The sequence below is a fragment of the Marmota marmota genome, unplaced genomic scaffold (genome assembly GCF_001458135.2).
Source record: "Marmota marmota marmota unplaced genomic scaffold, marMar, whole genome shotgun sequence".
NCBI classification, from domain to species: Eukaryota; Metazoa; Chordata; class Mammalia; order Rodentia; family Sciuridae; genus Marmota; species Marmota marmota.
In genome coordinates, this window is record NW_025999942.1 from 9,713,589 (window position 1) to 9,740,177 (window position 26,589).

The 26,589-nt window shown below is 31.9% G+C and overlaps 1 protein-coding gene across 1 annotated transcript in view; it reads left to right on the top strand.

The window, feature by feature from the left end:
* The window catches only part of Klhl1 (kelch like family member 1), a 370,801-nt gene that overhangs the window by 196,754 nt on the left and 147,458 nt on the right, over positions 1 to 26,589 (top strand). Inside the window, exon 5 of the mRNA XM_015498739.1 lies at positions 556 to 768. Within this exon, the coding sequence (XP_015354225.1) occupies positions 556 to 768 (213 nt within the window). The remainder of the gene's footprint in view (positions 1 to 555; positions 769 to 26,589) is intronic.

Below are 26,589 nucleotides of genomic sequence, written 5' to 3' on the forward strand. Positions count from 1 at the left end.
AATCTGAATTGAGCCAAATAAATTGTCATGAAAAGAAGGAGCTATGAAAGATAATAAAAGGTTGGAATATGGGATTGTTGTGACTACTATAGCCTCTCTCTTCTGCTTTTCTTTTTCCCATCTGAAAAAACAATGGTACACCTTATAGTGTTACACTTTAATGTAATTTTATTGCCATTTTCTGATGCTTGTATATGTAGTCAAGCTTTTAAAAATGTGAAATGTTATTCTTTTCATATTCACTAAATCTTACACAGCAGAACACTTGAAACTTGAACATTTAATCACTAAGTATATTCTGCCCGCATAACAAAGCTCAACATTATAATCCTCCAGTTATTACAAGATCTGTGCTGTCTCGGATACATTTACACTTCAATTACAATTACAATGCTTTCATCTTAACAGCTTCTAGTTTCTGAAGGATTGAGTCTCAAGGATTATGTTATAATGAGAACAAAGGTTATTGACTACTTTTCTCATTTCTTTCTGAGGTGCTTTACTTGCCAAATAAAAGTGAAGCAGAATTTATGCCAAAATGTTTTCTCCCTCCAGGAAAACATAATGGAAGTTATAAGAAATCAGGAGTTTTTACTCCTTCCAGCTGAGGAGCTCCATAAACTACTAGCAAGTGATGATGTAAATGTTCCTGATGAAGAAACCATCTTCCATGCATTAATGATGTGGGTCAAGTATGACATGCAGAGGCGATGCAATGACCTGAGCATGCTTCTTGCCTTCATACGACTGCCACTACTTCCACCACAGGTAATTATGTGTGCTGCTGTTTTCATAGACACAACTTACTGAAAAACTATTTTAAAAATAAGCATCACAACATGTTTTATCTACTCACATGTTAGAAGTCTTGGTTAAAACTTGTAATTTTGCAAATTATCTATGTACAGCATTGCTAATCCAGGGACTTGGCTTTATCAGCTGCTATGGCCCTCTCATCTCTGCTCTCAGCGCAGCCATTAATTCAGGGAAAGAAACTGGACTGGACGAAGAGTATGGGGGATGAAGAAAAGACAATCAGACACATATAGAGAGAAAAAGGTGAGGCTGGGGGTGACACTGCTCTCTGATGGAGAAGCAGTGACCCAGAGCTAGCTCAGCACATTTATTATATAGGACTCATCATCAAAAGTTTATTTGTGGTAAAGTTTTTAAAAAGCAGACAATCTGAAGGATGCAAGACTGCTAAGACATTAAGGTCATCTTATTATGCTCAGAATTTTCTATCCCAGGGAGTTGGTGCTGAACTCAGGGTCATGACTAATAACTCCGAGCCTTTGCACATAATTTCCTCTGGCTGGAATCACCATAGCAATTGGGACATCTTGATCTGCCCTTTTACACAGGCTGTTGCCAGCACAAACTAAGTCATGAGAGAGTTAGAAATACCAAGATTTAAATCATGTCTCTAAACAATGAGATATCCAAAATTAATCTTGAAGATGGAGCTGACCTTTGAAATGATATGTTAAATTTTATGTGCATATATTTTATTGGGAGACTTAGTCCTTTCATCAGATTCTTCATCTGGATCCAAATCATCACAAAAAATTTTCACTAATACATATATTACTAAGAATGTAGAGACTTAGGCCATCAGGAAAATATAATGGGAAAATATGAAATGGTAGTAGCTAATACAGAAGTGAAGTTTGTGGTCATATATTAAGATTTAAAAAGTTTAAAACATCTCTGAATCAAAAGTAGAAAACCATGGAGACATACATAGAAAGCAGTAATTGTGTTTTATTTTACTATTGAGAGGAAAAAAAGGAGCTAAAACAGAGGTAAAGAATTTATACAAGTACCTCCTAAACAAATTACATGAGTTTGTCATAATGCGGCACTTTCAAAAAGAAACAAACCATGGATTTAGATTACCGGACAAAGAATAAATTGTGATACCAGAAATGGATTTTTTCAAATCTCCCATGCTAACTTCTGATGTTAGATATTTTCACATCTTGTATCCTCTCTCAAGTCACAAGTGGCCGTTGATCACAACTAGCCAAAGATAGCCAATGATAGGTAGATGGTCGTTATCCAATAACAAATGCTAGGGCATAGTCATTATTATCTAGGCATTTACACTGTTTACTGAAATGCAGGGAGCATGGAGTTAAACTGGTGCTCAAAAATTATCAGAAATATTAGGATGCCCAGCAGAGGAGATCAAGAATGTAACCAGGGCTCTATCTTCTCACATATGTTTTTTCTTTCATACCATCCTTTCCCATTCTTCTGTCATCAGCTATGGGGAGAAGTTCCCACCTGAACATCAGAAAAGAGATACAATCCTATGAGATCATTTTGTTCTTAAAGCTATATGTTATGTATTGGGGTATGTTTCTACTGGTTCAGCTTCTTTATCTTCCTTAGTGAAGAAATATTTTAACATTAAAATTTTTTTAAATAATATTTTATTTTGGTATGATTCACTAGTAGAAGGATTTTAAGTTAATTAGGGGGTGGGGTACACTGGTGATTAAACCCAGGGACCCTTTACCAATGGGCCACCTCCCTTGTCATTTTTATTTTTTATTTTGAGATAATGTCTCACTAAGTTACTCGTCCTAGACTTGAACTTGCAATCCTCCTGCCTCAGCCTTCCAAGTCTGCTGTTACAGGGGTGTACCACAGCAACCGGTATAAATGAATTGTTATCACAGTGTCCACTAGGCATAAACATAGTATTTATCTATTTTCCGATCCTCAAGTTCTCAAATTGGTGGTAGTATACACATATCTTTATATATTATTTCAAGGAATAAATGTTCAGAAGAAAAATGCAAAAATATTTTCTTTTTATAAAATGTTATTGTTATACCGGAAAAACCATTATTTCCATAACTATTATTAGTGAATTGCAAATCGTTAAAAGCATTTTACCTGCAATATTTCTAATCATAAAAATGTAGGTAAAAGGGAAGGATTATTTACTACATGTACAGAGAAAAAAGAAAACAGGCTTACAGAGGTTAGTGATTTTCTTAAAGTCACACAGCAAAGAGGAAAATCCAATTTTCCTGAGAATCTGAGCTGGCCATATATGAACATGCACAGAGATAGTTTAACTGTAATTCAAGGTTTTTTCCTATGTGTGCTCTCTCACCTGGAAGACCATAAAACTATTCTGAATGTAGCAGTTTTTAAGGTTTTTATAAAGACAGTGGGGAAGGAAAAAAAAAAGCGGGGAAAGAGGAATTAACATGTATTTATTTCTTTAGTTATCAAGCAGAATTTATTTTATGTCACTTAAATTCTATAATACTTATATATAGTAGGTATTAGTCCCATTTCACCAATGAGTAAATTAAAGAAACAGCATGATTACCATCTTTCTATTAAGTTTTGCAGCTTGGATTTTAATCAAGTTGTATCTAACACTAATGTGGTTCTTCCACTAATGGGACATTGTCTCAGAAAAGCAGGGAGCTGAAATTCTGAACCTTGCTTCTCATGTTCCAATAAAAGAAACTCTGAAGTCAGACAAAAAATATCATGCAAGAGAATTTTATTATAAATAAAAGTGAAGTGAAAATAAAGTAAAAGCAAATTGAGGTTTATGCAGAGAGCACTCTTGAGAGAGGGAGAGAATGGGCCATCTCCAAGCAGACAACAACAAAGGAGACAACACTGTCCCCAGATTTATTACTGTTTGATGTTTACCAGGAATACTGGGGACCACCTTCTATACTCTTAGCCAATCAGCTGATCAGCTCCTTCTTCACATGTGGTGGTGGAATTTTTTACCTCAATTGGTCCTCTCTGGAACTATCATAGTGGCCATCCTATTTAGGGGGGATTTCATCTACAGGTCAATCCCATATTAATGTGGACACTGGGGCCAATAACTGGTAAGAAGTCATCTTAGTGCATCTGTGCTACTAAAGGAATCTTCCTTCCCAGACAAATGGAGACACCTACAGCCATAATTCCAAGATTCACATCAATATCAATGGACCTAGTCAAGAGTTATTTCATTAATCCTTTTCAATTGATGCAGTTTCCCATTAACTCCTTTGCTTCTGTTTATTTTCTACAAATTAGCTACCACCCTTTGCCTTCTCCTCTACTTTGAAAGTAGTTTAAAGAAGACCCTAAAGTAATTAAAGAACACTTGTGACATTGCCAAGCATTTCATTGCTCATTGTTAGCTACTGCCTAATAATATGAGTGTGATGTTTGTTTGTTTGTTTAGCTTCATATTTGCCTCATTGTTCATACAGGGAGTGGGGAGAGAGTTTAGCTGAATGTAGGATTCTATAGCCTTTAATGTGGACTTATATGCATCTTAGGTTCTTCATGAAAATCTGTTAATATGACCAGAAACATTATTTTCTTGATCCCAGAGTCATAGTTCTTACAATGACTAATGATATACAGCTCTTTTACAACCCTTAAGTGACTTCAGTGCATATGCTATGTGTATTTAAACACACACAAACAAGGAGTTTGTGTGGGCTACCATCAAGACATATATAGTTAGGACATATGGAATTTCAAACAAAATATGGTAGATGAGAAAAATATTAAAGAAAAAACTGAAAACCATTTAATAGTAGAGGAAATTATTTGGACCACATGCCACAGCAAGGTTTCAGCATACATAAGAGTAAAAGTATTAGAAGAACCATGACTCTAAGTAATACTAAAATAAAGACTGGTGATATAGCTCAGTTGGTAGAGTGCTTGCATTACATGCACACAGCACTGGGTTCAACTCCCAGTACCAAAAAAAAAAAAAAAAAAAAAAAACTAACTAAAATAATAACAGTTTCAATGCTAATCTCTTTCTTTCTTCCTTTCTCTTTCTCTCTTTTTCCTTCTTTCCATAGATGGATAGTTACAGATATATATATATACACACACACACACACACACACATAAGTAATTATAATATATGTAATATTTTTACATTATTTTAATGTATGCTTATATGCTGTTTCATATATTAAAAACACAAATTACATTTATATAAACTAAAAATATTTAAAGGAGAAAGAATTTTTGTTTTTCTAGTGAAATAAGGATTACTTTCAAAAATACTTGGCTAATTAGTACTTGAACTGTGTCGTGAAGGAGACTTGAGAACAGGATTTGATTTGTGCTTTTGTAAAATTATTCCTGATTATATAAATGATCACTTTCAGATGAGTGAGAGAATCAATGTGAGAAATCAATGTGAAATATTTACAGTATCATTAACCAAAATATTGCAAAGTAGTGACCAGGATAAGAACAGAAAAATTTAAGTTGATTTAAAGAGATGTTTAAGACAAAAGTAAATACATATAGAGAAAAATAGCTTCTAGAATAAAGTTAGACTCTGTAATCGGAAATTACACTTAAGCCCTGTGTTTCTGTGATTATATCTTGCAAATGTATAAAAGAATTCTAGAATAAAATGTAGCAATAAAAGCAATGAAGGTGACTTCATCAGCAGTGGCTACATGACAAAAGACATATTAGTGCCAAAGACTAAATTTAGCTTACAATAATAATCTTGTCTTATATTCATGAGGCAATGTACCAAATAGATTTCAAAATATATTCAATCTTTACTCACAATTAGCATTCTCATGCTTCTTATTACTTAGTCTATTATTAGTATCTGTGTATAAGTATTAGTTAGGTGCATAGGAGAAAATCTATTCTGATATTCTTTATTAATTATAAATGAGTACATGCCATTATGAGGTATTAGTTATGGTAATTTGGCGTAGAAATTATAATGAGGATGTAAACTTTAATAAAAAATATGGATTGTATATGAAAAAAACAGTAAATAAAATGAACTTCAGAAAAGAAAACAAAAAGACTCAGAAATAACAATGTCTTTCATTCTGTATTGAGATGCAATAGCTTAAACTGAAATAAATTCAACTATTTTACTTTGCTGTAGAAAGTACCAGAGGAAAATGAAAAATGAAAGCAATAGATAATTGAGCTGTCTTCAAGAATGAACTCTTATTATTTAAAATAAGTGAGGAATAGAATTTTGTATAATAGTTTTCATATTTTTCTTGAATACCCCAAGGTTTAAAATTTCAACAAAAAAATATGGAAATTTAAGTGATTTTAAAGAATGACTAACATTTAATATTCTGTAACTTTCATTTCCACTGATTTTAGTTTCATATATATATGCAAATATATATATACCCAAATGTATATAAATTTACTATATGTACATCTTTAAAAGTATACATAGAGCAGAGGGAGCAGCTCATTGGTAGAGAGCTTGCCTAGCATGCTCAAGGCTCTGGGTTCAATCCCAGGACAACAAACACAAAAAAAGTACACATAAATATCAATTTTGGTGGATTCTTTTCTGTTCAGCGTTTAGACAGTCATTATGTGTCTCTAAATATAAAGTGAAAACAATTCTACATATAATAAAGCTAAAGGATATTCAGAGAAATCTCACACAGAAAAAATTTTGAAAGTTGAAGATATACAGATAAACTTTGCTTCATAACTTAGAACTAGTATTATTTCAGTAATTAAACCTATTGATTCTTTAAATATGTAGCTGTGTGCGTGTGTGTGTATTTGTACACAGGTGCATTTACTTTTATTTTCTGTAGCAAAAGTTAATGGGGAAAACATTTACAATGTAATTATAAAATATTGTCTAGATATAGAAGAATATGGTTTAATCTGATAACAAACAATAAAATTATAAAGACACTCAAGTGTTTAATATTAGGAAATAAAGACTACTTTTACTTTATAATAATTGATTCCTTTATGAAAACTCTTCTAAATTTATTCCAAAAGAGTCTCTGTGGTGGTAATAATAATACAAGAAGCAAGAGCAAGGTCTCCAACCTTTGTCTTTAATCTTATAGTGACAAATTATCTGATACCAGTGACATAAAGACTTTGTTGCCCATAAAAATTACAGCCATGAGTAAAAACTCTAATGAAAAGCAAGTCATGTGATAAAGAGCAAATCAATACAAAAAGAGAATTCATAAAACACAATGGAAGATATACCAAATAAGTTGCATTATTGAGTAATTCATGTTTTGTTTAATTTTACTTCTCTAAACTAGTCTCTGATAAGCCCAACAGTTCTCTAAGTTGGTCTGCAAAACTTTGGTGTTTAATGTATTGTATATCTTATCTTTATAAATGAAAAGAATAGAAAATCTATTAACTCTTACAAATGAATAAGGCCAAAAGAATTATTCAAACAAGTTAATAGAATGTTTTCACATTCATTGTTATCTTTTCATTTTGTTACTGTGCTTGTTTTCTCTCTGATTTGCTTGTTATCTAGTTAGTTAATATAGAAATAGTCTTCTCTACAAAACTAAAATATCAAAAATGGAATAGGATTACTTTTCTCTAAAATAAATCTGAAAGCAGTGTCTTCAAAATGAAAACATAGACAATATATGCTTCTAAAATCTTAGTTATTTTAAATTCTATTTAGATTTATGACCATTTAAACTACAGTGACATTCAAAGTTCAAGTTACATTGTTACAAACTCTGCAGACTATTTTTCTCATTCTCAGTAAATATCATGACCAACTATATTAGGGTCCTCTAGAGGAATGGAACCAACAGGAGATACATATATGGATATATATATCCATATAATATATATATATATATATATATATATATATATATGTATAAACACAGTTCCATTTCAGTTTGTAGTCTCCACTTAAGTTCACTCTCCCACATGCCATTCATATATGTGTGTGTGTGTATATATACTCTCATTAAGCATGTTTCCCATTAAATGCTTCCTATTCTATTTTGTTGCTTAGTTCAGCTTGCTTTTATCACTTTCTTCAAATAATTTTTGTTAAAATAACAAACTTTCTTGTTCACAGCCAGGCACATTGGCATATGCCTATAATTCAAATGCTTGGAATGCTGAGGCAGTAGCTATCAAGAACCCATTCAAAAAGCCAGCTTCAGCAACTTAGCAAGGATCTAAATAACTTAGGGGGACCTTGTTTCAAAATTTAAATAAATAAATAAATAAAAAGGACTAGGGGCATGGCTCAGAGGTAGAGTTGAGTTCTATCCCCAATACTAAAGAAAAAAAAAATCTTGCTCACAAAAATGGATCCTGGCCTAGTTGAACTCAAATCTTTCTGAATGGACAAATGAGAACTTTATTTTAGGCATTAACAGAATTTTTGCTACATTTATTTAAACTATTTGTTGACATCATATGCTTCTAGAAGCAGTTAGCACATAAATAGAATTTAAAGACATAACATGAAATGGCATCACCAAAGAATTTAACATAGCTAGATAAGGAAAGATGACAAAGGATGAAGTTGTAGGGTATCAACCAAAACAAATAAGAAAAAAGATTTGTCTAGGTTGTGACATAAATCTCTGCATTGATGTATTATAATGAATCTAACAGAGAACACTGAGAACATTGTCATAAACAGGGATGGGAGCACAATGATTCTGAATTTACTAAAAATCCTTTATTGAATGGACATTGCAAAAGTAAATTTGAATGGAAAATAATATCCCATTTGTTTCTCTGTTAGATAAATTTATTAAACATAAATTTATCAACATTCCTGTAATATCTAAGGCCATGATATATTTAAAGACTTGCTACATGAAAATTTTGTGACATCTTATCAGAAAACGAAGTTCACTCCAAAAAATAAATGCAACTGAATTTAAAAATTAAATTAGTTCATAAGTATCTTCATACATATTTAAAAATATTATAGATAGCATTTACCAAGAGACTACACAGGGATATGAGGGAAATATTGCTGTGACATCAACCATCTCATTGATTGCCAAAATTCATTTGACTGATCTGCTGGGTAGGTAGGTACCTCCTTGCTCTCTCACCCTCCCTGTGCCATGCTTTGGGTCAAAGAGGACCACCTTCCCTGATAAGGAAGGCAGTTCTTCAGTCAAAGACATCAAAGATATATGATTAGCTATGCTCCCCTGTGGGAAACTTCAAACAAGCTCTCACTGTTTTCCATACAGTGCAAGAACAATTATTTTTCTATTTTAAAAGTTAAAGGGAATTTAATTTTAGTCATGTTTATGTTACAGATAATCATGAAATTTAAAAGGATATAGTAATTTGTAGGTGAAATAATAAATATTGTGAAATATTTTAGTAAAACAAATGCAATTTAAAACATTAGACCTTTGCTACTGATTTTAATTTAGGATTTGGATAAGCTGAATTATCTCTTAAAGAACCTTAATAATTTAAGTGAAAACGTGGAATGGGTAATCAAATGTATCATTCAGAAGTTGTAGACAGGTAACAAGGAAATATAAATCAGGAAAAAGTTAGCCTACGTGGTAATGCATGCCTATAATCCCAGCAGCTCTGGAGCCAACTTCAGCAATTTAGAAAGACCCGGTTTCAAAATAAAACATAAAATAGACTGGGATGTTGCTCAGTTGCCCCTGGTTCAACCCCTGGAACCAGGAAAAAAAGAAAAGAAAATCAATTTAAAAGATCAAGAAGCAGTTAGCACATAAATAAAATTTAAAGACATAAAATGAAATGGCATCACCAAAGAATTGAGCATAGCTAGATAGGGAAAGATGACAAATGATGAAGTTGTAGGGTATTCAACCAGAGCAAATAAGAAAAAAGAAGAAAAAATTAGTTTGAAATGGTATAACGAATCAAATAGAATAAAAAGCAAAAGAACCTGATATCCTGGGATTTTAAGAAAGAACCCTCTCAGAGGAGTGAGCAATCTATGATATCAAATGCTGCTGAGATGTCAAATAGGATGAGGGAGGCTAATAATTGCTTTTGTATTTAACAACCTAAAGGTCATTGCCGATTCTGCCAAAATTCACTTTATGGAATAAAACTAAAGAAGAGTGGGAGACAAGAATTTCAAAGAATAAATGCAGAGTATTCAAAACTGAAAAGAAAAAAATAGTTCTGTAGGTGACTGGATTTAGTTAGCTAAAACCAATAAGAAAAAAAAAAATACATACATACACAAATACACATTAAAATCTGAACAGGGTATGTTTATATAAACTACAATTAACTTTAACAACAATTTGGGATAAGGAAGGAATAGAAAGTATGAAACTAATTACTGTATTCTTTAGCATATGTTAATGCTAAAGAATACAGTAATTGTGAAAATAAAGAGCAATAGTAACTTCTACTCATAGGACCAAGAATTAAGCACCCAAGAAAGAGCCCCCACCATCTCACCACTAATTTCCAAACCCTTAATCAAGAAGAGTCATGGCTTACTAGATAGCAGAGGTCACTATGGTGATTGATGCAATGGTAGAACTTGCTGGAAACCTAATCCCTAGAATACATGAGAATTCTCACCATGTATCCCACCATGGTTGCTGCTACAGAACCAGTTGAGGGGGAATCAGATAAGTGATACCGGCCACCTAGTACAGAAGGAAGGTAATGAAGAAGTTGCATTCACTACAGGCACCTGAAGAGCAGGCACACGTAAACCAGAGAACAAAATATTTTCTCATACAATGTATCTTCAGCACACTCTAATGATAAAGCTTACCAAACCATCAGCTGGCAAAGAAAATATTTAAATGACTCAGATTAATTTTCATAATAATTTAAAAGGCAGATTTTTTTAAATAAAGGAAAATTATCTTAAAATAATTTTATTATGCTGAGTATCATATGAATTCATATTCCAATCATTAAGAAGATAGCACACATGTTGATTGAATATTTTTCAAACATACATCAAATTTTCTAATTCAATTTCCTGATAAATTAAAAGAAAATTTATTTATTTTCCATATGTTCAATTTTATATTACAGAAAATAATTTCGAATTTGCTATTAGCAAAAATTTTTGGTAGATTTACATTAATTTATTTCATCAGGTAGAATTCATTTAGTGGATGCACTGTTTTTTCCTTTTTAAGAATTTTCTGTTGATATGCTTTATGAAATATTAGTGTGATTTTTTGACCATTGTTGATTCAAAGTTATGTTTACAGCAATATTTTATATCTACTGATAGCTTCTTTACCAACATATTCTGGCCACTTTAGAATTTGTTTTCCCATATTTTAAAATATATGAATGATCATATGATGCTATAATAAAATGCATCTACCTTACTTACTTTCATAGATTTTTATTCCAGAAAACACCTTCAAATCCATCCCCTTAAATATTTTTTTTCAGGTAGATTTTGAGCTGATGAGAATAAAAAAGTCTATTTGGGATAATATTTTAAATTTAATAAGTCATTGATACATGTGAAATGGAATTTTGAGAAACTAAATCTCCAACAAGAATTATTTTTCCCTATAAGAATATGCTTTCAAACAAAAAAATAATCATTTGACTCTTATATCTTGGCATATTGAAGATGTATAAGTAGAAGCTGTCATCCTGTTACCCAGAGTAGACACAACACATACTGAATAGCTGAATTTTTCAGATTATATCTTAAATAGAAAGCTAGATTACTTAAACCACAAAGCCTAAATTAGCTATGATCAGAAGAAAGATTTTCCTGAAAATTTAAATATTATTTAAATACTCATGTTTTCTTGGAACTTATGACTACCTGTTATTTACTGAGACTCTTAACACTCCTTATTTCTTAAAATTAAGAAAACTGGATGGTGTTGATAATCAACTTTAAGTGTTTTTTGACAAATATATAATTATTTTACATGTAGTAACCATCATTTAATAAATCTATATCCAAGTCATTTATTGTTCCTTTATCTAATTATACTCTTTAAGTATATTTTATTGAATCAGTAATGAAAATTAGTATCTCCGTGTTCATGCTTTTAACTGTCTATTACATTTTAAATGTATTAATAAGGCTATATTAATTTTTTCAACAAAAATGATGTTTTTTCTATGATTTATTTAGCAGTTCAAATATTCTATAATAATGCTAAGTGCTTTCTGCAAATTTTCTCCTAAAATCTTTCATAATAAACCTATTGCTATATCATAAAAATTTTAAATTACTTAAAAGCAAGTATTATAGAAAGGGGACTAAGGAGGATACTGCATGTAAAATATTTATATTTCGTCAAAATTCACTTAAAGTTGATTATCAACCCCATCCAGTTTTCTTATTTTTACAAATTTTTAAAATTTCTTTTATTTTGTTACTTTAAATAAAATAGAGTTATATAATGTTCAATGCTTTTGCAGAATAAATACACTTTGAATGTATGTGTAAGGATTAAGTATGGGATATTTTAAGCCAAAATAGGCTTGTGTTTCCCATAGGATAGTGTCAAATGCTGACTCCGAAATTATAAATTACCTAGTCAATAACAAAAATCTTCTGTGTTTTGTATTATTAAGCCTCCGGTTACCTTTATATTTGGTCTCTGAAAGGTTTTCAATGATTTGCTAAATATTTGCACTTCCCAGTGCTTTATCTCTGTTCAAATTTTATTTCAAGGTATTCTTCAGAAAAATGTTTCATGTTTATAAATGTAAAAAATTATCAGGTCATAGTCCTCTTGAAAGTTTACAATGCAAATTATTATAGTAATGTTTCTCAAGTACCTTAATTAAAAAACTAACCCAGTCTAGCTCCTGGAATCCCTGCTTTTCTAAAGAACACTTTTAATGTGTATTAAAGACTCATGGAAGGAATAATCCAGAGAAACGCTAGGTAATCATTGGCCTTAGTGGATATAGTCTTTTTAATATTATGGATTTTTAAAAGTTTTATAAACTACAGATTTTTTTCATTTGGAGTTAATACCATAGTGTGTTTTATGTTTTTTTAAAGAATTATAACATTTTTCTATTAGATTGTCTATTGCAAAGTAGCCTGCAAATATGGTTTTACCAAGATGAAAAAGCAACATATTCAGTGAATTCAATAAGCTGACCTATAAAGACCTGGAAATAGAGTCATAAATAATAATGAGTGTGTTATTCTCTATTCAGTCAGCTGTGAGAGTTTTCTGAACCATTAAACAAGTTCCCAATTTGCTACAATTCAGCATAAGTGCTGTACTCTTCAAAAGTAAGCTAAGAATATGAGATGGCAAATATGCGGTAAAAATTTAGGGAGTGATAAATATTTGAGCACAATAAACATCTGAAATCTGGATTCAGTGAGTTGTCACTTACAATATTACTTTATTATAAAAATAAAAGGTGGAATTTTGTCCAGACCATCATATTTCACCTCATACTAATATACATTCATGCTAATGATTGTTATTTTCAATATTTGATAAAATATGTATGAATAGGCAAATAAAGTGGTTATGCCTGAAATACAAAGTAAAGATCTATTTAAATGATAAATACCAATTTAATGAGATTGGTCAGTTTTTTAGGAGACCAGAATGATTGTTCTGATCCTATGTCCAGCAACATAGTGTAGAAATGTGTTTTCTCTCTAAAGTTATTCTTAACAACTATTGCCTTTTGCTCCATTTTTTCAAGAAGATTTTTATTTTTAATTTTTTAATGGGCAACTTTAAATTGTTTTAAATCTCCTCTTTATATTGTCACGACCATTAGATTTAGGCCTTATCATATATTATATTGGACTCCATATTAACTGTTTAAGTCCATTAACAATTTCTCTTACCTATATCCATTTGTCATAACCTCCAGAGTGAACTTTTCAAAACACAAATTCAATTTCAGTGTTCTGTGGCTTTGAAATGCACATGTCATATACATGTAGGTGTTATATCAAATTCTCAGCATTGCATACACTGTTCTCTGTTAAATCCTTCTTTCCTATAGTTATTAAACTACTTGTAGAAAGAAACGCAGATTTTAAAACATTTTCTATGTCTATTTTCATACCGTGATCCTCATACTTAGACATGCACGTATGTGATTGTCAGGTTCACCACTGAGCATTCAACCCAAGATAGACTTTTCTAAGACTTGCTTAAGCACTTCTACCCATTTCCAAAGATTGGTGCTTTTCTTCAGTGTTCCCATAGTACCTTGTTTTACCATTTTAGAGCTGGTTATATTTTATTTAGATCATTTTGAGGCCTCTGTCTACTTATACTAATGTTTTGTTAGTTCTTCAAAATCTTACTTCCAATATTTTTATATACTCGGCACCTAATAAAAAGCTACGTCTTGTAATAGAAATTTTGAAGTGTTACTTATTAATGTTTTTATAATTAAGTTTTAAGCAGATTATTCCATACTTCATTAGTGTTTATCTTTTGGGTATAAATTTTTTAAATTGAACTATTACCTATATTTTAAAAATTTAACTTGTTTTTATGTTGAGCCATATCAAAAATAGGAAAAATACATGACATGAATGAAGCATAACTTAATTCACAGTGAAAAATCCTGAAACCAATTATATTTTTTTCTTTTTAAAACATTGTTATTTTGTATATTTTGCAGAAATTTCAAACTTTTGATTTTTTCTCATGTATATGTAGATGCATATCTGTATGTATAGTTGTACATATATACTAGCGTAACACGCAAGGATTTTTCATTTAAGAACAGAAGTTACGTTATTTTACTTCTTGCTATGATCAGGACCATTTTAACACAATTACATTACTGTGTTACTTCTTTGTAAAATTTCCAGAGTATAATAGAAATATGACATTAAAATTAAAATATTTCAGAAAAAGCATTATTTTTTCAGAGTAACCTTGACTGAGGGTCATATTTTATTGTTTCATAACCTTGTCTTCTGAGACTAATCTAAATCTAAATATTTAATTTTCTTGCAAACAGTACCTATGTACATAATAACATAAAACACAAGAGCTTTGCAAGGCTTTAAAAAGTATCATCAATAAATATCAATTATTTGTCATGTGGAAAATATAAGGAAGTATAAGGAAAGTATAAGGAAATTTTAAGGCAGTACTAAATAAGCTTAAAAATAAGCAAACATCAACTTAAATAAACCCTTAAAATATGTTGAGAAATTATCATCACTATTTTTTAGGTTAGAATGATTACAAAACATTCAAATAAAGGTGCCCTGAGAGAAGGATATTTCTTATGTTGGAAGAATAACACTGTGAGTTGATTTTTCCATTATTAAGTACACACTGAACATGACTATTTATTGTCAAAGTGAGAGCTGAGACAAAGAAAAACAAAACAATTTATTCTATACTTTCACAATATGAAAGACTATTTATATATAAGGATCTTTAAAAAGTGACAAGGTGCATGCCTGTAATACCAGCTGATAGGGAAACTGAGGCAAGAGTAAAGCCAGCCTCAATTTAGTGAAGCTCTAAGTAACTTAGCAAGACCTTGTTGCCAAATAACACATAAGAAGGGCTGGGGATGTCTTCATGGTTAAACACCCTGGGTTCAATCTCTAGCACACATACAAAAAATAATATTAAGTATTATAACTTCGTATAAAAAAGCAGCCTTGCAAATTGGAGAGTTTTTTACCCAAAATGAAAAAATGCAAGATTTGTCACCCCTCCGGGACTTTTTCATATACCTCTGCTTTGAGGATTTATTCAATCTAATTCTCAAAAAGAAAAATGAGAAGTAAATGAAATACATTTTTAGTGCTTAACATTTTATTCTGTCTGTCCATCCTTCTTCCAATATTCCATTTCCTCACATCCTGGCACCAGCATCCTTCATATTTGTAGCTTTCTTTTGTCTGCTTCCAAGGCTGATACTATGGTTTAGAATGTTTCCTAATACTGTGTTTTCCCTAATTAAAATATAATTGCTAAATGTCCCATCCTATAATTACTAGATGTCCCATCTATGAGGATTGATTAGAATATACAAGAAAAAAGCACACAAAAAGAATAATTACAATATAGAGAAAATGACAATACAGCTGCATAATATTAAGAAATAAGAAATCATGAATCTACTAGCAGGTCTTTAAGAAATGTCACAAGAATGGAATAAAGCATTTTAGTAATTAAATTGCAAAACTGGAATATAATCTTCAAGGGTAGCTGACAATAGAATAAAATGTGAGTGAAATATGTTACTCATTTGCTTAGATTATTGTTGTAAACCAAGAATATTAGTTTGCTTGTGCTAAAGCACAAAATGCCATAGATTGGTGTCATAAACAATAGAAATGAGTTTTCTTGGTTTTGGAAGCTAAAAGGTAACAAGAGAGTGCTGATAAATTTAGTTACCGATGAGAGCTCTCTACCCTAGCTTACAGACAGCCACTTCTCACTTCTCACATGGCCTTTTCTCTGTACATAGAGGGAGAGAGATCCTTTTTTTTTATAGAAATATGGTTCATATTGAATTAAGGCCCCGCACTTACCATGCCATTTACCTTTATTTGGTCCTTAAACGTATAATTATCACAGTCAACTTAGGGCTTCTGCATATTATATGGGAAAAGGGGTACAACTCGTAACAGTAAGTATGAAAGACTCACTTCGTGTTGAACTTATATTTTCCTTATCATACCTTAGTGTTTATAATAATCCAAAGGTCATACAGAATATTTAATGTGAACAAAATTACCTAACATATGTCTTTATTTCTCATATCTCATGTATCTTAAGTGTAAGTATTAAAGTATACATTTCAGTGCCTACTGTTACCCTTTAATTTTGGTAAAATGGAACCTGAAAATCTCAAGTTCAAGATTTTATTCTTGGGTCTGCCTTTTTTCCAATTTTCGTTTTAAATTGCTATGAAAAAATGTGATTATATATGTTTATTCTGGATGGGTATCATATTCCCTTTGTCTACCTCATATTCCCTTCCAATTACTACTTAAGATTCTGTTTCTCTATGAAGTTTCTTACAAGTATTGATTATCATAGTGTGTGATACTCATGTTTTAAAAGATTGTGAACCCTTCATCTAATCAAATATGCTATGAGTGGTATACTTCAAAGAAAAGAATAATATTTACTGATTATTGATTTCAATTGCTTGATCTTGTTTTTCCTTTTTTTAGGTCAGGATAATATATCCAGTTGATCCAAATGAAATCATGAACTTGTTCATAAAATACTGCAAATAAATGTACAAAGCATATATGAAGCATTTAATATATAAAAATATATAATAGCACATATGAAATATATGTTACATATAAATACTTTATATACCAATAAAAGCTATTTTTAAGTTGATATGAACATATCAACACATAAATTGAAACATTAGATGTATATAGGTGTACAAAGCATTCATCAGTAAAAAGTTAAAAGCAAAAACCATGAGGGGAAGTTGAGAGATTAAAATTAGAAGTGGCCTAAAGGGTAGTATTTACTGGATTGTATCACTTGTATCATTTTTTAATAGTCTAGAGCTTCTGCTATAAACTATCTTTTCATTGATGGCTAGAAGCCCACTATTGTCTATGTATTGTGACAAAGCTCTCCATATGGAGATCACATAGAAAGAATATGAAATTATACTAGAATTTATAAGTTAATCCTGCCATGAACATAATAGAAGCTTAATACAATATAATAGAAAGAGGAGCTTATGTTAAACCAAATAAAAATAAGATTTTTTAAATGTTTTTCATTTGATTTTATTTTTTAATACATGATAATGGAGTGTATTACAATTCTTATTACACATATATAGCACAATTTTTCATATCTCTGTATATAAAGTATGGTCACACCAATTCATGTGTTCATACATGTCCTTTGGATAATGATGTCCATCACATTCCATCATCGTTGCTAACCCTCTGCCCCATCCCTTCCCATCCCCTCTGCCCTATCTAGATTTCGTCTATTCCTCCCAAGCTCCCCCTCCCTACCCTTCTATGAGTCAGACTCCTTATATCAGAGAAAACATTCAACATTTGGGTTTTTTTGGGATTGGCTAATTTCACTTAGCATTGTCTTCTCCAACCCCATCCATTTACCTGCAAATGCCATGAATTATTCTCTTTTATTGCAGAGTAATATTCCATTGTGTATATATGCAACATTTTTTTAATCCATTCACCTACTAAAGGGCATCTAGGTTGGTTCCACATTATAGCTATTGTGAATTGTGATGCTCTAAACATCGATGTAGCTATAGTATGCTGTTTTTAAGTCCTTTGGGTATAGATGCAGTAGAAGAATAGCTGGGTCAAATGGTGGTTCCATTCCCAGTTTTCCAAGGAATCTCCATACTGCTGTCCACATTGGCTGCATCAATTTGCAGTCCCACCAGCAATGTATGAGCGTGCCTTTTTCCCCATATCCTTGCCAACACTTATTGTTGTTTGTCTTCATAATAGCTGCCATTCTGACTGGAGTGAGATGATATCTAAGAGTAGTTTTGATTTGCATTTCTCTAATTGCTAGAGATAATGAACATTTTTTTCATATATTTGTTGATTGATTACATATCGTCTTTTGAGAAGTGTCTGTTAATGTCCTTGGCCCATTTATTAATTAGGTTGTTTTTTTAGTGCCTAGCTTTTTGAGTTCTTTATATACTCTAGAGATTTGTGCTCTGATACCTGAATTTTTTTTTACTATCAATTCTATTAGGAAGTTGCTTTTAAAAAATAGAATTCTAAAGATAATTCTAATTAGAATCATATAGGAATATATTTTTAAAAATCTGATAGAAAGCATTTGTTTTATACCATGTAGCATTCTCCATCTTCCTTAAATATAAATAGTAAAACTTGAATGATAATTTTAAATAATAATTTATGGTTCAAGTATATACAAAATATTTTCACATGCTTGATGCTATTTTAATATAATGTTTTGAGAAATGTTAAAAAGCATTATTATATTATGTATAAAGGAATTAAAAATCATGAAATCTAGTGGCTTACTCATTAACTTTTAAAGAATTATAGGCAAAATGTATCTAAGACTCCAAAATCTATAAACATTCCTTTAAATATACTCACTTTAAAATCTGTAAAATTCTTGTGCCATAGTATCTGTAGATATTCAGAGAAATTTTTTTCATTTTTTGAAAAAAAATATTGTTTGATTAATATCCCATGCTTCTGATAAATGGAAATTTAATAAATTCTTATATGCTTTCTTTCTGCACATTTGTGGAAAAAAATAATTTGGGTTTAATTCAATTTTCCCCATCTTGTCAGTAAACTATATTCTACTACCACCTATCCTCAGCTATACCTAAACATAGTAAAATGTTGATATGGTGACTGATTTATGTCAGCTAGCTAGCTAGCTACAGTTCTTTGGACAAGTTTGCTAGGGTATAGAAGACAAAGTCAAAAGGATAAGGAATTAGATAATATAGGGCTTGGAACTTTAACGCTAAAGTTCCTATGAATTTCCCATTAATATGAAAAATCATCAGAGGAGTTTGGGAAAAGAATACTCATATTTTATTTTTTATCATTTGGTTTTTATTGCAGAAATATTCCAATATAATAAAAAGTGGAGAATAATTCTATCCTAAAAGGATCATTTTAGCTAATGGTGTAAAATGAATTATATTATAGTACAGTAACCTAGCTGGAGACACAATTCACTAAAGATGATTCAATTGATGAGATTTCAATAATGACACTATATACAGAGCTTTGGTTAGGGCTAAGGAAACCACCAAATGCTTTTGAGGATTTTTTTGTTTTGTTTTTGCAGTACTATAGATTAAACCTAGAGGCACTTACTACTAAGCTACATATCCACCACCACTTTTTATTTTATTTTCTTAACTTTGAGACATGGTCTAAATTGCTAAGGCTGGCCCAATCTCACAATTATCTGGAGTAACAGAGATTACAGGTATGCTACATTGTTGCAGACAAGAATGCTTATTTTCACAGCCCAGAGAAATGAGAATTGAGCTAGTCATAAAGGGACACAACCCTAGCCACAATGTGCAGGGCATAGAGAAAAAAAAAAAGCTTTTACACTCTTTTATGTACTTTGACCTTCTGCTTCTAATTAAGATCTAGCCTAAAGCAAATTAACACCATAGCCAGGTGATGCTGTTGCAGAAAGTTTCATCTTCAAAGGCAAGAAACAAGTCAGAGAATAGTGAAAAATTAATGATGATGAGATAAATGCAAAATAGGAATTACTAAGAGGATGGATTAAAAGCAGATACAACAGTTAGGGAAGTATTGCCGTAGTTTAGGTGATATATTATCTGCTGAATATATTTAGAAGGTAAGACAATAAGTATTATTCAGTGGTTTTGATGTTACATTCAAGAAAAAAAAGGATAATTCTATAAGGACATTATAGTTGTTTGACTTCATGTAGAATGGAAAATTGGATGGATGAATGGGCAGATGATAGATAAGTGGATGGAGAAAAAGGTAGACAAATAGGTAGATGGATAGATGGATGGATGAATAGACGAATCCATCACATAACACTTGATTAAGCATATCTTCATCTGTTCCTTAGAGCACCTTGCCTGTATCTCTATATAAATAGTCATCAGTTCTGTGGAAGATTTCTTGTCTTGCATTCAAAAATCCCTGGGTTCAATCTCCAGTATCATAAAAAGAATCCATTTCTACTATGTTAGTTTTCTCTCTCTGTGACAAAGTACCTGAGAACAACAACTTACAGGAGGTAATTTCATATTATCTGAGGGTTTCAGAGGTTTCCGTACATAATCACTTGTTCTCATCACAGTGGGCATGGAAATGTGTGGCAGAGCAAAACTCCTCTCCCTGTTGATGTCAGGAAACAGAGAGAAAGTGCCAGAGAAAATGGGAAGATTCCAGGGACAAGATAGACTCTTCCAGCACATGCTCCCAGTAATCTCATTCCTCCAGCTAGATATCCTACTGTTTCTACCACCTCCCAGTAGTTCATTAAATTATGGATCAGTGGATCAACCAATTGTTGAAATAAAATCCCATGATACAACACTACCTCAGGGTCTCATCACTAAATAGTGCTGCACCGGGGGTTAAGCCTTCAACAAATGAGCTTTTGGTGAAACTTTCAGATCCAAACCATAGCATCTACTAATAGTATAACAGTTCATTATTTTCTTACCACTACATTTCTTTTTCATTATTAATTTATGAAGCTTTAGACTTTGGGAAATTATTCTATTTATGTTTATGTTCTTAGGACAATGCATCTGCAATAGTAGGAATTTGATGAATGTCCATTGCATTAATTAATTAAACACACTCTCCTGGATGTTAGAATTAATCACTTTAACTTATATTGCTACACAGAGAAATGTAATTTAACTTTTATAACTGATGTCATCTTACTTTCAAGCCTCTATTCATACTAATTACAGTACAATTTATTCTTAAAATTTAGTGAAGTTAGAAACAACTCTGTGTCATTAACAATCATATCATTCAGTAAACCAAGTGTATCAAATCCTTACTGTGGCTTTCATGTCAAGGGGCCTCACCCCAACTTCCAATATTTCTCCTCCCTAAATATTGATGAAAGAGATTGGTATATCTTTAAAGAGGTAGGTATAATGATCTTCCACAAAGTTTTCTCCAGAGGTAGTTGCTGGGGGTCATGGATGTCTAAATGGAAGTCATCAGACATTGTTTTAAGTTGTTGATCCTTGCCCTTGTACATTTGTTTCAGCCAAAGTACCCAAAACCTGACAGAGCCATTTGACTACTGGTTACTGTTCAAATTCATATTACACAGTGTGTCTCATTATTTTCTCTTAATTCATTAAAATTATTTTATAAAATGTTTAACTGTGGCACTAATAATCACTCACCCAGAATAGTATATTTTTACACTAAGATAAAAATACATTTTCTTCTCATACTATTCCCTAAGAATTGCAAATACTGTTTTACGAAATATTTTCCTATCACATAGTTAGACAAATGTTGAGCCTTAAATTTAACCCTGAAATATTTCAGAAAATAGCCATTCAAATTATATGATATCTTCTATACATAGTTTACTGCATTAAATGCTCGATATTTCTTTACAATTATTAACATATGTAAATGAATGGAAAATTAAATCAAACATCCCTGCAAGTAAGTATTTTAATCCATAATATAATAATGTTTTTTTAAATATAGTGTCCATTCATCATCATCTATTAATTTCAATTTATATTTGGAAGCATATAAAGATAAATAGTATGTCACTGAGTGAGAGACAAACATAAATAGATATATACAATTAAATGTTGTACTTGAATAATAGGTGATTAAAAAGGGGGGGGAGTAATAAGTACCCTCTGGCATCAGGAAAGACTTTACAAAGGAGGTGACATATACTGGGTCTTGGAAAAGGAGGAGATGTTTATCAGGGCTTCAGGAAAAAGGAGGGCTTTGAAGGTACGAGCAGCAAATTCAGTGCAACATTAAATACATGTTACTGATTTTTGAACAGTGATTGACAAATCTGTAGCATAGATTTCATGGAAGCACTATTAAAGCTGACACTGGAAAAATAGATAATCAATAGCTTTATGTAGCGTTCCCTCAGATTTGGAATATACCTTTGTTCATTAGAGAAACCATTGAAGGTACTACCCAGAAAAATAAGATGATTATGTTTGGGTTTTTAATAGAGGTTTAACTGGGCTTTCAACCTGGAGAAAGTTTGAAACAGAGCCAAGTTAGGTCATAGGATATTTTTCTGAGTTTGGGCAGCAAATATGTTTGAGGAGGAAAAATGATTAATATGAAATTATAAGAAATAAAATGGGGAAAAATTCTCAGGATAGAAGTAGCAAATAAGGTTAAGGGAAGAACTAGAACTTGATGTTTATTAGCCTTTATTCTAGAATTAATATCACTTGTGATTCCATTTATCAATCAAGAAAATGGAGAAGTTTAAGGAAAGATGAGTAGTATTTATTATATGTGATCATAGTTGGGTGACAGAAGCCTAAGGTTTTTAACACAGAGAAGAGCAAAATGTTTGAAATTTAGAAGACACATAAATATTTAGGATTTGTAATAATAGAACTAATAGTCCAAATACTATTTGTTGATCCCAAACACAAACAATTCTCAGAACTCGGTTATATTCCAAAACTTGATGAGGGACTGGGCTGAAATTTGGAAACAGGCTGTCTCTCTCCAAAGTTTGCAATCCAACTCTTGGATAGACTCATTAGTGAGTCTCATGAAATGAGAGTTCTCATGAAATGTTTGAAACCTGGATTATGACCATGTATAAGTTGGGCAATGTGTGTTTGCATGTTTTAAGCATGAAAAAGATGAAAACAGCTATGGAGGTTAATACCGCCCATGTCCCACATGGGTGGTGGAAACCAGGTTCCCTCAGGTGGAATGGGCTGGCTGGGAAGCAAAGGCTAAGAGAAATAAAATGTCAAAATAACCACAGAACACAAAAAGTAGTTTCAAAGCTGGGGCAAGATAGGCAGGCTGACCAGATGGGTCCACCTTCTAATGCACAAAGGAGCCCAAGTCTGCTTTATTTATATTGGAACATATCAAAGAATTTCTATGGAAAGTTGTTCATCAGAATAGGATAAAGGTGGGGACAGGTGGGCTGTTCAGTTCCTAATAGGTTACGCCCTTCTCTGATGCTACTACAAGGGAACTTTATAGCAGATGGGGCGGGGGAGAAGGTCACAGTGCACTGGGCAGTCTGTCTCTGGCTGGAGAGCCACAGGAAGTTCCAAATGCCAGACCTAGTCCCTCCCTGGCTGGGATGCTGAGGAGAGGTCCTCAGGTATTTCAGGATGACTTCCCACTGTTAGTGTAAATAATGAGTGCATTGAATTTTCTAAAGGGAAATTCAGAAACCATTACAAAGAAATACAAGGAAAGAGAATTTCAAGAAAATAAAAAAGAAATGGTCAACTGAGTAAAATATGAAGGAAACTTAAAGAGTCCATTTGAAGGAACATTTAGAAAATAAACTCAAAATTTTCAGAGCAGTATCCTAGAGTATAAAGGGAATCTGTTCACAGTATACTGAAGTGAGGGTTGAAACACCAAGAACTGGAGAAGGGTGGTATTAGAAGCTTCTCTGTGGATAAAGGTCAGGGCTATGATTGTAGGAAATGCTTCTGTGTTGAAACAATTTATACAACATGGCAATAAATTTAACAGTATATTAAATATTCTTAATGGACATCTCTACATTAAGGACATTTTTGTGACTCCTGAACTACCTTAGTTCAGAAAATTTTCTCTTTCCTAAGTACTCAGAAATTAGGAAGAAAATCAGTAAGAATTGCCATAGTCCGGCTGGGTTAAATAACCGAGAGGTAACAAGCAACTTGAAGGTTGAAGCGGGAACTACTTTATTGCGAGTGAACTCAGCAGGAACTGAGTGAGAACTCAAAGTAGCGGGCACCCAAGGTAGCAGGAGCCGCTTCTCTGCTGGACTGCAGAGGTACATATACCCAACTAACTACACACAGCTTAACTTAATTGACATCATCTAGACACAGCAGCCAGTCATTAAGGAATCCTCATCATCTTAATGGCTCATTGGCGTTGGCTCAGAAACCACTCCTCCTAGCATACTGCCAGGCGCCATCTTAACTTGGTTGTAGCCCTCATCAAAGAATCAATATTTTTTGTTTTGAATTCAAGAGTGATAATGGTTTTTGAGTATAAATTATGTATTTGGAAAAAAATGGCTTGATTATGCCACATGACTAAAATAGTAGCTATTCATTGTTTATATAGTAGTTACTATTTAAAAGCAAATAATTATAAGACATAGTAGATCCCCCTTAATCCCTGTTTCGCTTTCCATGGTTTCAGTTACACTTAGTGAAACATGGTCTAAAAATATTAAGTGGAAAATGCAAGAAATAAACAATAAATAATTAAAAAAAAAAAACTTTTATTAATATATGTTATTATAATTACTCTGTTATGAGTTTTTGCTAATATCTGACTTGCTTAATTTATAGATTTATCTTTATCATAGACATGTGTGCGTAGAGGAAAAAAAACAAGAAACACGTATGTAGGGTTTTGAAACACTTATGTAGGGCTTTGTACTCTCCATGATTTAAGGCATCTGCTATGGGTCTTAAAACTTATCCTGCTCAGATAAGGAGTACTATTGTGTAGGTATAGATACTATATATTTATGTATGCATATATGTGTATGTGTGTATATGTGTGTGCTACATATTGATAATAGAAATACAAGTTGTTTGGACATCAAAACAGCTATATATGTGTTGTGCACTGTGGTGCACACCTATAATTCCAACAGTTTGGGAAGCTGAGGCAGGAGAATCACAAGTTTAAAGCCAGCCTCAGCAACTTAGGAGACCCTATTTCAAAATAAAAAGGGCTAAAGATATAGCTTAATGGTTAAGTGACCCTGTGTTCAATCTTCAGTACCAAACAAACAAACAAAATTAATAAATAAAATAGCTATAGACAATAAGAAAATCTGAGCTGGGCAATTTTCTGATGAATTCTATTTATGGTAACTTCTATTTATGGTAATGAATTCTATTTATGGTAAATATTATTTATGGGTTACTGATTTATATCACTTCCAGTACAATATTTACTCAGTTTTCCTGAAACAGACTGATGAAGGGATTGGAAAAAAAGATGAAGAAACACGAAAATAGAGAAAGTGGGAACGCGGTGGTTCATCTGACCTCTGATGCAGGAAAACTGACAATGAGAAAGCTCTGCACATTTATTATATAGGTTTTACATCAAAGGGACTCATTGTGAGAGAGTTCTTTAAAACAGAATCAAGGTCAGAAGTTGAACAGACCAATTACAGTCATCATCTTGCACCCACAATTCTTCACCCCAAGGTGGCTAGAGCCTGAACTGATAAACTCCATGACATGGAATTTCCCTTTGAACAGGGAGTCACTATACAACTGGGCAGGTTTTCTTGGCAGCAGAGATTCCTAAGGGAGGTGAAAGCTTCTGTCTCTGGGCAGATCAAAGACCCATAATTCATTCGACACTCCTGACAGATTTAGTTTAATAACACATTTTATCATAAGATCTAATCTGTGACTGGAGGGGAATTTTTTTTTAAACTACACAGATATATGTATATATTCTATACATATGTATATATATGTATGTATGTATATATAATACATATATTTGCTTTTAATGTTTTCTTGGTAGATATCAAAAACAATAACTGATTAAGATAGATTAGGAGATGTTGAGATGTATTATATTGTAATGAAAATTCTACACATTAAATTAATAACACAAAGCCAATCATTGTTAGAAGAAAAACATGTTAAAAGTCAACTTTTAATTCAAATAAATATAAATTAACTTTATATACCAATTACTTATTAATCGTAAAATATCAAGCAATTATCTATTTAAAAATTGGTAAGACTTAGAAGTCTTATTTATTTGAAGAGAATTTAATCAAGCTTTAAGGTTTCCTTGGTTTTCTGCTTTAGAATATAACTTTATATCAAGACCAAACAAAGTAAATGCTGAAGAATATCTAAGTTCATTTATTGTTTTCCCATTCTTTACACATTTGGACCTGAAAACAGACTAAGACATGAAAAAAGAGAATAGAAAAAAAAATAGCCAATTGCATGATTCTTTCTTAATGAAGGATATATCAAGAAGCAATAAGATGAATGTTCTAGCTTAACCTGACAGGCTCAAAGCTGTGATGCACCCAAATGAGCAAAGCTAAGACCTCAGATAGTGTCAAGAACTGTGATGGATCTGATATTTGGCCCTACTTACAAGTAAAC